This window comes from Durio zibethinus, chromosome 6, assembly GCF_047325235.1.
Source record: "Durio zibethinus cultivar Kanyao isolate XHJ-2024 chromosome 6, ASM4732523v1, whole genome shotgun sequence".
NCBI lineage: Eukaryota > Viridiplantae > Streptophyta > Magnoliopsida > Malvales > Malvaceae > Durio > Durio zibethinus.
This window is the reverse complement of record NC_143167.1, coordinates 26,155,994-26,170,444: the sequence shown is the minus strand read 5'-3', so window position 1 is coordinate 26,170,444 and position 14,451 is coordinate 26,155,994. Positions and strand designations below refer to the sequence as shown.

The 14,451-nt window shown below is 28.2% G+C and overlaps 1 protein-coding gene across 10 annotated transcripts; it reads right to left on the bottom strand.

Annotated features, from left to right (window-relative positions):
* Positions 1 to 1,268: 1,268 nt before the first annotated feature.
* Positions 1,269 to 5,677, bottom strand: LOC111284848 (MLO-like protein 13). 10 transcript variants are annotated; one of them, XR_016342937.1, is made up of 15 exons: positions 5,141 to 5,637; positions 4,621 to 4,678; positions 4,096 to 4,310; positions 3,725 to 3,841; positions 3,368 to 3,416; positions 3,160 to 3,254; positions 2,765 to 2,839; positions 2,569 to 2,657; positions 2,430 to 2,479; positions 2,301 to 2,341; positions 2,122 to 2,204; positions 1,998 to 2,033; positions 1,842 to 1,909; positions 1,696 to 1,756; positions 1,269 to 1,557 (listed from the first exon to the last, which is right to left on the bottom strand). XR_016342937.1 is itself a non-coding variant. In XM_089762402.1 (15 exons), the coding sequence occupies exons 2-15, from the start codon at positions 5,252 to 5,254 to the stop codon at positions 1,501 to 1,503; spliced, it is 1,296 nt and encodes a 431-aa protein (XP_089618528.1). In that variant the 5' UTR covers positions 5,255 to 5,485; positions 5,583 to 5,677; the 3' UTR covers positions 1,269 to 1,500. The 10 variants fall into 10 exon arrangements, 7 of the variants coding, with proteins under 7 accessions (XP_089618528.1, XP_022729615.1, XP_089618529.1 ...); XM_089762402.1 differs by having other exon boundaries at positions 1,998 to 2,204; positions 5,141 to 5,485; positions 5,583 to 5,677; XM_022873880.2 differs by having other exon boundaries at positions 1,998 to 2,204; positions 5,141 to 5,626.
* Positions 5,678 to 14,451: the final 8,774 nt, after the last annotated feature.

Below are 14,451 nucleotides of genomic sequence, written 5' to 3'. Positions count from 1 at the left end.
ATTTTTCTTTGTTTTTTGTGTGTTTGTTTTGGTTTTTCCACCATGGTTGGAGTTAGCTGTATTATTGGTGTCTTGTCTTGTATGATCAGAAATCACTTGTGATTTATATACATTTATGATTTCTACTTCGTTTGTTTTATCCTTACAATCCTTCAAAGCACGACCAAGCTATATATAAGCATGTTGGATAGTGATTTAGAATGACAAGACGACCCGAAAGAAGAAAAAGGAATTACGGCACCATCATCAATTGGCAAAATGTACGAACGCAAATTATACAAAGAAGGGATTATACCATCAGCAAGTACCGAAACAGATGAGAAGGAAGCAACCGCTGATGCCTCAATCTATAATTTAATTATAAGGTCAAGCAACACGTCTTAAAGAAAAATATGACTGGGAAACTTTTATTCTCCTTTCCTTTCCCCTTTTGCTGAATTTGAGTCCTTCACTACAAGATTATTCCTCCTGCTTGTTACACGAGTTATTGCTCATTCTCTAATAGCATGTAAAATAGAATATATCTCAACCTAATCCTGTTTTCCACTATTGATGTCTAGTGTTAGTATCTTAGTGTATATTGTACCTAAGAACAGTTTAGTGCAATACGGCGATATGAGAGTCGTTGCAGGGCCAATGATAGTTTATACTTAGCTATTCATGTGGGCCAATGATAGTTTATACTTAGCTATTCATGTATTCGAGTCAAATATATGTAAAATATGAAAATTTTCATATAATAATTTGTGTCAAAATGTCAAATATGAAATACGTTTTTTTATTTTTGTCAAATCTAGATATAATTTTTACTTAAATTTAAATCACATTATTTTGATTGTTTTAATTAAATCACCGTATCATATTTAAAATTATCAGATCTAATTTATACATATTTTAAACTTGAAATCTTGCTAATAGATAAGGAAGAGAAAATCCCTAAACTTAACAAACTTAATCAGCTAAGTGAAGAGAAGAAATTCCTTGGAAAATTTTTTTTATGGTAATCCATTGTTAATGGTGAACTTATATTTTCCATTATATTTGTAAGGGCAGCAGGTAGATAAACCTTAAGTGTTGGCCACCAATTAAGCAGTTAATCAGCTAAGTGAAGAGAAGAAATTACTTAGAATTTTTTTTTTAATGGTAATCCATTGTCAATGGTGAACTTATATTTTCCATTATACTTGTAAGGTCAGCAGGTAGATAAACAGTTAAGTGTTGGCCACCAATTAAGTTGAAGAGGAATAAAACTAACATTTACAAGCATGGAACTCAGCTACTGAGGGCCAAATTGAATAGCTCAAAAAAGACTTCAAAGGAAAAACTTAAGGTGAAGGTGTATGCATTTGGTTTGCACAAGACAGCTCAGTTTTTGATTTTGTGGTTACTTAAAATACTGATAATTTCTTGCTCTCCAACCTGTTTCGCCAGGTTTTTTATCTGCGTCACTCTTGCACCAGATGAGCCCCTCTTTCTGGATTCACCTTTCTGTTTCTTCATTTAAATTATCACAGGTGAGTGAACTGTCACTTGCACCGGCTCATAAGTTGTTCCCATCTTTAACAATAGATAAAAAGAAATGCCACAATGAGACTTCAAATGAAGATCAGCATAACATAGATTTACCAAGGAAGGAAACATGTCTTTGGCCAAACAAAAAAAAGGAAGGAAACATGTCTAGGACTAGTAATCTACCTGTGTGACAAGAGCATACAAGGGCAAGGTGATGTAACTGCATAGAACTTGAACGATCACACTGCAGAAGCAACAAAAAAAAATGATAATATGCAAAGCAGGTACTGACAGACATTGGGATACAGACTCGGGTCTCGATTATTTACCCCATTATAAGTCTAGGGATGTTATAGCCTGTTCTTTCCATGATGCATGAATGCAAACCATAAGTCCACTGAAAGGAAATTAATTTAAAAAAGTTAATGCATTTATAAAACAAACTTGAGTAAGATACCTTATTGTATTGCCAGAAATAGCATTACCAAGATCCAGAAGAAGAATGCAATCTCAAAGGCATTCTGAAATAGAATAAAGTGAATAAAGTCAAGAACTAGGCGAGGACGATTAAACCAGAAGTATTCATCAGAAGGTTTCACTGCTAACTGCCCCTGGGACTTCTTCATTTCATCAACATCCTGAGCTAAGCGGATGATTATGTGCGCTAACTTGGCTCCAACAAGAAGTAGAAGCTGTAAAACTCCATTTACCCCAACAATTGTTAATCATGTGAATCTCATTCCTCAACCAGTTTAAATGATCCACTGAAATGCAACTGATTCACTTACAACTAAAGGTAGAAATGATAACCAAAAATACGTATGCCATCCTGCTTGGAAATATGAAGTACTTAATATCATTATTGTGAAATGTAATGACAAATAAAGTAGATTCATTCAGACTAAAGGAAAACTGACCTTCCACATTCAATGTCAAAAACACTACCACAAATAGCCACTGGTACCAGCTACATATGACAGGATATCAGTGTGCAATATTTATCTCAAACATCAAACAGATCTTGGTTTAAAAATTTGCCAAGATTTTAAGAATTACCTTATGCCAGCAACATGTCTGAAGTCCCTTTCAAGTGACAGCATCATGTGCTTGTGAAAATCAAATTGACTATAGGCTTGGCAATGTTTCTAGATGGTTGGGAAAGTAGGTAAGTAGCATGCTTTTTGTAAAGCAAAAACTCAATGAACTAAAACTAAGCATTAAGTACACATATGATAGATGATGAGAACTTAACAATGATAAATCCTTCTCGAAGTGCTATGTACTCTGACTGGGTAACAGAGTTATAGAACTGTTTGACAAATGAAATCTGCCAAAAGAACATAAGAAAGCAATTGCTGTCATATGTTAACAATACATAAGAGCAGCCAAAAAATGTTAAAAAATGATCATATGAGAGACTTTATTTATATCTATATTTAACAAATGCTTCTTAAATTTAAAACTCCCAAAGCTAAATAACATATTTGATACTGGGGAAAGTCATAAGTTTCTGCCATTGCCGGTAACTCATGAAAAGCAGAAATAAAGATAATGTAGGTAAGTATGGCGAGCAGATGCATACAAGACAGATGAAGACTATATGGAAATTCTGTTACATGCGCAAGATTATATAGCTGTAAGACTTACTGTCCAGCTCACAACAGCTGCCTTTCTCCAATATCCCCAGGCATGTTTTTTGAGTAACACTAGGATATGATGTCTATGAGTGTCCTTGGCTGTACCTGAGGAACAAGATGAATCTCAACTCTGAACCATATCACGCTTAGGAAACAGAATCCTTTAATAATAAAAGATAAATTAACTGATAATCTTTTGGAAGCTTGATTGATGTTACCCTTTTCCACATTAGAGATAGTATCTTCCCAAGGTTTCCATTGGCGTATCTACATAAACGAAAGCTATATATTTTATTATTTGGTTGGCAGTTAAAATGATAATAACAGTTCAATAAAGAACAGGCAATATTGAAGTTGATCCAGTACTCCTATGAGATGAAATATGATTCTGCTTTCTTTAACTTTGCTATTGCCGATTTTTACCAATGTTATTGAGTCTAATTGCACGTGGTCAATGTTCAAACACTTATTTCTACCTGAAGTTGCAGTTATATTAGGGCATAACATCTTGTAAAATGAATAAGATATCTAATTACAGTGTAACACATAGTGAAAGTTAGAGGCACAAACATTACCCTTGCTTCTCCAAGAACCAATATAATGGCACAGGATACCACATGAACAACGGCCACTACAAAGATTAAAATGTGTAGCTGATGAAATTCTTCCGTTGATAATAATGGGACCTTCCCCTGAGTTTGGAAAGAGAAAATTACCTTAAAGTCAACCATAAAAAAAACCCCTTCTTGAAAGGGTGAGCTACATCTGGAGTTTCATTATTGTATTTTCCCATTAAACCTATGGGAAATGTATTTGAAATGGGCATAAAATGTGCGAGAATGTGCGTAGACATTCCTCAAATTGATATGCAAGGCCATAATCATTAGCCAGAACCAGCAGGTTGCTGTAACAAAAACAATTTCTTAAAAAAAGCACGTTAATGTACCTGATGTGAACAATAATCTGAACTACTATCTGCAGAAAACAGGTGACGTCTATTATTTATGTCTTGAGGTGAATACTTTTCATGACTACTTTTACTTTCAGTAGGCTTCTTGCATGGAAGCATACTGGATTCCAAGTGGGTTGGAATGCAGATTTGACTTATTAGACCTTGAAAGACGTTTAATAGAAGGGAAATGAATCCTAATAGCATCAATTCTGTCAACAAACATCAGTAGCACATTGGTTAGGGTAAACACTAAAGTTCAGAAAATTTACCTTTGTACTAAATTTAACAATGTGATAAAATTCATTTTCATCATTTTACTTGATTAATGTTGTATTGCATAACTCCATTGTAGAACCATAAAGCTAAGTTGGATTAAAGCTCAATTTGTGAATGTGATGGATATTATATGAACAAGCACAATATGAGCTGCTTAAACATGCATCTTACTTCAGAAAATCTAAGGCACTGCTACTATATGAGAAGTTCAAGACAGAAAAAGGGAGTACTACTGGGGCAAACCTGCTTTTAGTTTTTGTAAAGCTTCAAACAGTGCATCTTGATTGTTACGCTTCAGGCACTGGATTTCCAAGTCAAAAACAGACAGAAGATTTTCTTATGAGTGAAACACCCAAAGTACCGAAAATTTTCGTTCTGGAAGCTTTAATATAGAACAGCTATAAAAACAAAAGAAAGATCAAGAGACAAAGGCATTCCATGTGACTAAGTGCTATATGCAAAAGTCCTAATAAATAAGCATGAAATCCGTTACAACCTTTTCTTGTATTTAATTACTATATGAATTCGTTCCATCAAAGAAAAAGTTGCAATGTGAATTATCTGTAAATCTATGGTAATTTAATAAAAGCTCGTACTTGGAGCCATTGAAGTACACAAGTTTGGAAGTTTTGCTTCCCTTCCCAGTTGAGTTCGAATTCCAGGAAAAATATTCAATTGAAAAAAAGGGAATGGGGATTATGTCATTGCATAAATACAATAATAAATATTTTAAAACTTGGAGGACAGATCAGAATGTGGATACCTTTCCAAGGTGATTAAGGCCTCGTTCAGCCAAAAGAGAGATAAGAATAATGACGAAACAGACAGCTGCAACCATCCATGTTGGCTTATACTCCAGAGAGCTGGACTCTGCCATTATCTTGATTTCAAGTCAAATGGAATGCAGATTTTGTGTTATGTCTGATGGATTACATGATCTTATGAACATATGAAAGAGAAAGCAAGTGTGGGTGGGAAAGAATAAAGCATATACAAAGCCAAGGGATAAGAATTTGATTGGAAAACCCAACAAACTCTCCAAGGAATCAACTCTCACTTCATCTTTCCTGTTGGTTCCTTTGCATGACAAAACATCTCTCTTTTAAACCTGTCTTACATTTATTAAACAAAGAAACTCAAAGAAACTGCCAGTCTAGTTTTCTAGAAACATTCCAAAGGAACTAAAAGCGCATAGAGTGAAATACCTCTCTATCCTCGTAAACCAGAAACTGCCTTATATTTAACCTTTTGCTTGTTATGAATTATATTATATATATATAAAGAAATATACATTGAATGAAAATTGGGATAGGGGAAAATCAAGGGGACGAAATTTAAAAAAAAAAATCCATTAATGTGCTTGCTTGCTAAGAAAGAGGAAAAGGTAATGAAATGAAAATTGTTAAAATACTAAAAGAACTTCATAAATTTGACAGATAAGTTTCTTTTTTGTCCAATAAAATTCTTAAGAGTATAATTTTTTTTAATTAAACTTATATTTTAGATGAAAACAGTTAAAATCCATTATTTTTATCATGTGGCATCTGTAGAGAAAAATATTCTCACTCTATTTTTAAGAAAAATTAAATTACAAATAAAACTTTATTAATTTATAATATCTTTTATTTTATAACTTGTTTTTTTATCAAAATTTTAATTGAGTTGGTATCAATTTACCGTCTGGATTTTTAATAGTAGATTAATAAAATTTATATAATTTAGTCGCATGCTGCTATAAGTTTTCATATCATTTTCTCGTTACAAATCAGGGTTGACATCGGATTGGATTCGAGGTGAATTTTGTTCGTTTCAAATTCGATCCGACTTAATGTTTTAATAAATCTGAATTTGATTTTATCTGAAAATTTTTTTATTTTTTTATACTCAAACTCGATTCGACCTGATACTATATAAATCGTATCCGATTCAATTCGAAATTAATAAAATATTATTTTTTAAATATAAATATTTAAAAATATCATTATACAAATATATATAAATTAAAAATTTAAAAATTAATTTAAAAAATTATTTATATATATATACGGGTCGAATAAGATCGAATTTACCTAAAATTAGATTTTGATTTTTTTTTATATTATTCGATCTAATATCTAATTTAAAAAATATATATATTTTAAAAAATCGAATCGAACGGAAACCATCGGGTACGGAATTTTTTGTCCTCTCTATTACAAACTATCCTTTTTACTGCATACACTTGCTTTTCATTTTTAAAACAACGATCATTTTCTTCTATGAAGCGAATGACGTAAACAAAGCTCAATAAATACACTAGAACACTGTGCATGGTATAGCATGCTGCACATTGTAGTGGCTTGATTCATGTGTATTTATATTATTTAATAAATATATTAAACTTATATTACATTAAATAATAAGTACATTTATTCTCTTGAATTTATGAATATCATAAATTTATGAATAATTAAGTTCACGAATGATTAAATTTATTTAATTTAATTAATTTATAATTAATTAATAATAATATTAATTTGTATTTAAAATTTAAATGATACGAAACACAAAATACATTTATCCAATTAATTGAATTTATAAATATCATAAATTCATCAATACCTAAGTTCATAAATATTCAAAGTACAATATTCATCCATAATTAATTAAATCCTTTGATACCATAAATTTAGGAATGATTAAATTCATAAATATAGAAATATAATAAATATATATAAATATAAACTCAAATTTTAAATGATACAAAATATGAAATACATTTATTCACAATTAATTGAATTTATAATATTATAAATGTTTAATTAATAGATAATTTTATAATTTAAAATAAAAAAAAACATTAACAAATTTTAAAAAAAAAACATGTGTCATTATTTTAACAATCAACGATAGAAATAGTATAATTATATTGGATTATCTAAAAAAATAAAAAAGACATAAAACTTAATTAATTTATATCATTATAAATGAATCTTTGACATATTTTAATATATTATTACTTTTTTTTTCCTTATATCTAACGTATTATCGTTGAAATTATATAACTAATATGCTACTGCATTTTTAATACCAATATCCTTACAATTAATTTTATTAATGTACAAATGAATAGTACTCATCCATTATGCTGCCACGTGCCACCTTCTTATTGGCCCTTTTTTTCTTTTTTTTGGTTTTTGGTTTTTGCCCTTTTTTTTAAAAAAAAATAATAAATTATTTTAAATTATAAAAAAAATATTTATAAAGACTGTATTTTTATGTGTAAGATCTACTTAATAAAAAAATAAAACCATTAACAAAAATATTTTTAGAAAGACATAAGTCATCATTTTAACAATCAACGGATAAAAATATTATATGTTAGATTGGATTATCTAAAAAAATAAAACTTAAATAATGTATATCATTATAAATAAATCTTTGATATATTTATTATATTATTACCATTTTTATATATCTTTTTTTTTCCTCATATCTAACATATCATCTTTAAAATTGTACAGCCAATATGCTACTGCACTTTTAGTGCTATGCCAATATCCTTACAATTACTTTTACTAATGTACGTACAAACAGTACTCATCCATTTGGTTGCCACATGCCACCTGCTGATTAACTCTTTTTTTTTTTTTTGCTTTTTTTTTTTTAGTTTTCCATAAAAAAAACAAAAAATTTCAATTATAAAAATATATATTTATAAAGATTGTATTTTTATGTGTAAGATCTACTTATATCAATTTTTTTAATTTTTTTTAATAAAAAAGTAATTAAAATTTTTTTTGTGTTTTTAAAACATACTTGAATTATGTGCGGTTTACAATCTCATTTTCTTTTACTATTGTATGTCATTTTTTGGGTATTACTTTTTTTTCTTTACTTTTCTTTAAAATTATTAATAAATACTTTAAAATTATAAAATTATCATTATATATATTTTAAAATATTTTTTATTAGAGACAAGCTTATATCAATTTTTTTTTGTTTTTCCATTTTTTTTATGTTTTTCATATTTGAACTTTTAAAATATTTAATAAAAAAAATTTTAGATTTAATTTTTTCATAAAACCCACTTGATACTAATTGTATGTTTGTATTTTTTTTCTTTTTTTCCCTTACCATAATTGGCTAAAATTATTATAATACTATTTTTACCATAATTATGAAAATACACCTCATATTATATTTGAATAAAATTGTTATAATATCCTCTAACAATAATTACAAAAAAAATCCCTTTTTAATTACTTCATATAATGCATCTCCAATTATAATTATGAAAATACTCTTCATATTATAATTAATCAAAATTACTATAATGCCCTCTAAGTATAATTTCGAAAATCTCTTTTTGATTGCTTTATAATTATGCATTAAAATTTAACATCCATACAATAATGTGAAATTAATCCTTTTAGAAATGATCATAATACCATTTTAATTACTTGACAATAAAATTACAAATATCGAAATTGATTGTAATGGCCTTCTTTCTATGATTAATTAAAATTACTATAATATCCTTCTTAAATAATTATTAAAAAGATTAACTTTAGAAATATACCCTGTGATTAAAACTGAAATGAAAGTGTTCTCTGAGGCTTAAAACATGACACTTAACTACCTTATTATTTTTTATATTGCTTTTTTATTCAAATCTGTTACTTTTTTATATTTTTAATTTTTTATTTTTTTCATCTGAATTCATACTCTCTCTCTAAAAATTCATTTTTTCTCTTTCTAAAATTAAATCAATTCTATCTCTAAACCCAAATGAATCCACAAACAATAACCTTCAAATCATCAGAACCTTCACAACTCCACCACCACTATCACTACAAGTTCACACTACTACCAAACTTAACTGAATTCGTACTTTCTTTCTAAATATTCATATCCTCTTTCTAAAAACTCATTATCTCTTTCTAAAAATTTATACTTTCTACCTTCACCACCCATAACTATTACCTTAGTTGCTCAGTGCCACCACCAATTCAACCTAAACTACACAAAAATCAATAGCATATATCTCTACCATGCCCTTACATCCAACATTTAGTCACCACCATTGTCCAACCCAAACACAGATTCAATTTCCAAATCCCGCCTAGCCGTGAAATCCGTATTCATCCAATAACCAAAACTTAAAATTTCCTAGCAACCAAAGTAAACATATTCTATTTAGGCAAACAACTACATAGGTAGACACAATCAGAAATTTAAAAACCCATTCGATTGAAAATTGAGAAGATCAAACTGATTTTAGAAATTGCTTTTGGGCGGACATTAGAACTAATGGATGATTGACAGTGGCGATTAGTATTAGCTAGCAGTGGTTGTGCCAATCGAGGTATGCCAAGTTTTGAAAAAGCATTGAATGAATTAAGGATAAAATCTGGTGGTGATGTGAATTTATAATGTTGATGGTGGTGTGGAGATTCTGGTTATTTGTTGTTATGGTTTTAAGATTATTGTTTGTGGATCCGTCTGAGTTTAGAGAGAGAGTATGAAATTTTAGAGACAGTATGAATTCAGATAAAGAAGAATGAAAAAAATAAACAAACAAAAAAAATAATGATTTTAGGTTAAAAAAAATAATAAAACAAATTATAAGGTAGTTAAGTGTCGTATTTTAAACCTCGGGGGTTACTTTCATTTCGGTCTTAACCATATGGCATATTTCTAAACTTAACCCTTATTAAAATGCCATGTTTACCATAATTATTCAAAGTTACAATAATGTTCCTACAACCATAATTACATAAATGTCTTACCATCATTTGCTAAAATTACTATAATATTCTCTTATCATAATTATAAAAATACCTTTCATATTTTACTTGGCTAAAATTACTAGAATACCCTCTAACCATAATTACAAAAAAAATTCCCTTTTGATTGTTTCATATAATGCCTCTTCAACCATAATTATGAAATATTTCTTATATTATGATTGGCCAAAATTGTTATAATATTCTCTAAGCATAATTATGAAAATATCTTTTTGATTGCTTCATAATTGCACGTTAAATTTTAACATCCATATAAAATATGAAATTAATCCCATTGGAAATGGTCATAATACTATTTTAATTACTTGAAAATTGAATTACTGTATCCAAATTGACTGTAATTTCACTTTTTCAATGATTAATTAAAATTATTATAATATCTTTTTTAATATAATTACTAAAATACTCATCTTATCATAATTAACCAAAGTTACTATAATGCCCTTATAATCATAACTATAAAAATATCCTCTTACCATAATTATAAAATACCTTTCATATAATAATTGACTAAAATTACTATAATATCTTTTAACCATAATTACGAAAATATCATCTTATCATAATTACAAAAATCTCCTTCATATTATAATTAGCTAAAATTACTATGATGCCTTCTAACTATAATTACCAAAAATGCCTTTTTGATTGCTTCATATAATGTCTTTCCTATTATAATTATGAAAATACCCCTTATATTATAATTGGTCAAAATTATTATAATACCTATTAATCATAATTATGAAATACCCTTTGATTACTTCATAATTACGCATTAAATTTTAGCATCTATACAATAATATGAAATTAATCCCTTTGGAAATAATCATAATGCCTATTTAATTACTTGACAATTAAATTATATGCATCCAAATTGACTATAATGCATGCATTTCTTTATATGATTAAGTAAAATTACTATTTTCATAACATATAGATCCATTGGTCTATTACTAGACATAGACTTAAGAGTCACTATTAATTTGTTTTGTTTAAGTGCGATTGGTTACCTAACTAAATTTGTTTCGTTTTAAAAAAAAATCTCAAGCTTAATCTAGGTATCTTTAAAATATAGATTCTAGTCTACAAAACCATAACTAAGTCCGAGAGTTCAATTACATGTAAAAAATGTTATAGCATCCCTATAACACCCATCTAAGGGATGGTACCAATTTGATCTTGTGTTATCCAAAACTTTAAAAATCTTATCAAATAATTAGTTATTGAAAATTATCTTAAAATTACTCAAATATGTTGATAATAATTTTAGGACATTCTTTTATCTTAGGAATATTTAAGAAGACTATTTGTTACATTTTGAAGAGGTTCCATCGTTGGTAAGATTTGATAGAAACTATTTCTTTTTTTTTTTAAATCTTAATTAAAAATCATAAGGTTCTCCAATTTGTTGGTAAATTTTTATGTTTAAAAAAATCACAAACCCTCCAATATATTGGTAAAACTTTTTGAAAGCTATTTTTTTATCTTCAATTTTTATGAAAAATTCATAAGGTTTTCCAATATGTTATGATTTATTTTTTTTGAAAAATTCATTTTTAAAAATTTGAACCTTTCAATATGTTGGTAAGGTTTTATTTTTATTTTTAAAATTATTTTAAAACCTTATAATATGTTAGTAAGGTTTTATTTTTATTTTTAAAAGTAATTTTCACAAAATTAAATTTTAAATAAATAATCAATATAAATAATTATAGCAAAAAAAAAACTATATAAAAGAAAAGAAATTACCACACTTTGGGTTAAAACCAAGGTTAAAAGAAGTCCAAAGCTGTGTGGGTCCAACAAACAAACCTGATTTTCGGCCTAAATCAATAGTTCTTCCGTTATGGGTGGATCTGGGTGTGCTTGTAAATTGGGTCTTTCTTTTGGATTGGTAATGGGTTGCAATCGGTCATGCACTCTGTAAAGAGAGCTGAAGCGGGCTGCTGGCTCGTCGGAGTGATCTTAGGTCACAATCGGGTCGAAGGAGTTGGGTTCCCTTAGAGCCGAAAGCTACATCGTTTTGGTTTTCCTATAAAATCCTTCTCTTATTCTTTTCCAACAATTTTACTCATTAACCTTCTTAATTTCTGATTTTTCTAACTTGTTTCTAAGAAAATGATGAACAGCCACCAATTTCAAGTCACCCAAAAACTCACAATGCTCTGCTACTATCGCCACCTTGCGCCTTCTTGCGCCATCGATCACCGTTCTCCACCTCAGAGTAGTACCCACAACTCATTTACCTACTTCCTTTGTTTCTTTTCTACTCAAGCAATCCAGTTTATTCAAGTTCTTGACAGCTCGTGGTGGCCTTTGGAAATCAAAGCCTCAAAGTTGAAAAAGCACTACCATTTCCTCTGTACGAATTATTCTTTTGGTGAATTGTGGTTGGGTAAAATGGATTCTAGGTATGGGATTTTTTGTAATAGGTTTGAGTGTTGGGGTTTGTGTTCGGGTCGATTGGAACTAAATGGCTACCAAACCAAAAACTAAAGCTTCTTTGCTTTTGGATTTTTTGACTATTGCTAGGCCTCTTGTGTTGATGGTTGGATTTTCCTTATTGGAACTTGGTTATTTGGGATTGCAAACTAGGCTGATGGATTTTCTTGTTGTGAATTGTGCTCTTGTTCGATTGTGGTCGGGAATGACTTTCTTAGGAATTGAGGTGTAATGCTTCTGTCTATTATGTTGCTTTTACAGAGAATTAAGCTTGGCTGTTGAGGGTGGTTTTTACTCGATTTTTCTCCCCTGTAATTGATCTTGCTCATCCTCTGTTTTCTACTTGAATTTTTGTTAGGATTGTGTGGTCTCTAGTTTGGATGAAGTATGACTTTCGGGTATTTGACTATTATGTTTGTATTTTTATTGTGAGTTTAGTGAGTGATGGGCTAAGAGAGTGGTGGCAGAATCAGCTTGCTTGATTTTCTTTGGTTTTTCTGTGTAATTGTTGTGTTATTTGCTATTGTCCATTACAACATTATTTAAAAAAAAAAAAAAAAACTGGAAGAGGTTTTTTAAAAAGCTAAGGACCATCGCCTAATCCCAAAATGTTTCAGGGTCATCATCGAGCAAGCCTTCAGCTTTTCCTTCTTTTTTTTTTTTTAAATAATCAAATAATTTGAATGCAAAAACATGATAAGAATAGTGAAATTAAACAAACTGCTATAACTAAGGATAATCAACAAATAATAAAAAAATTAAATTAAACAAAATGATAAATAAATAAAAATATAGATAAATGCAATGAAAATAAAAATATAAAATAAGAAATAAAAATATAAATAAAATCTAAAATTTTACAACTAGAATTAAATCGCGTCTAAATCCAATTGGTTTGAACCTTTGAGCTTGAAATTAAATGGATTCAATTGATTTAAATCTCAGACTAAACGGAGTATCAAAACTATAATGTTCATATTAACATATTTATTAAAATATTTTTTTCACTATAATTGACCGAAGTTAATATAATGCTCATACAACAATAATTACAAAAATACCTTTCAACCATCATTTGACAAAATTATTATAATGTCATTTCTATTATAATTACAAGAATGCTACTTTATTATAATTTACTAAAATTATTATAATGTCTTTGACCATAATTATGAAAATACATTTTTGATTGCTTCATAATTAGATATTAAAATTTAACATACATACAATTATATAAAAGTGATCCCCTTGAAAATTATTAGAATGCCCCTCTAGTTACTTAGTAATTGAATAACACGCATGATATAATGCCCCTCCTTCTATAATTAACTAAAATTATTATAATACTACTCTTAACATAATTATTAAAATATATTTTTTATTATAATTTACCAAAATTACTATAATACTTTACAATCATAATTACATAAATGCCCTTTTAACATCATTAATCAAAATTACTATAATACATCTTCTACCATATTAAATTTACTTTATTAAAAAATAAAGTTGAATGGGTTATGATATTAGTAGGTTTTAATTCCATGAAAAAATGAGTTTGAATTTGATAATTGATTGATGTTGATAATAGATAAATATTGTATCACTAAGTTAGATTATTAGGTATGTATTAATCAGTTTTGATTTAATTTATATAATTTTTTTAAAATAGTCTTTCTTATTTAAAATAGAAAACCAATACATATCCAATTACGATTAAGTGATAAAATTTAAGTATCAAATTTTTTTTTGAAAAAAATTATATTTAAAAAAAATAAAAACCCAACAAAATACTAAAAATATTTATTTTGTATTATTAAATAAAAAATTTTATATAATTTAT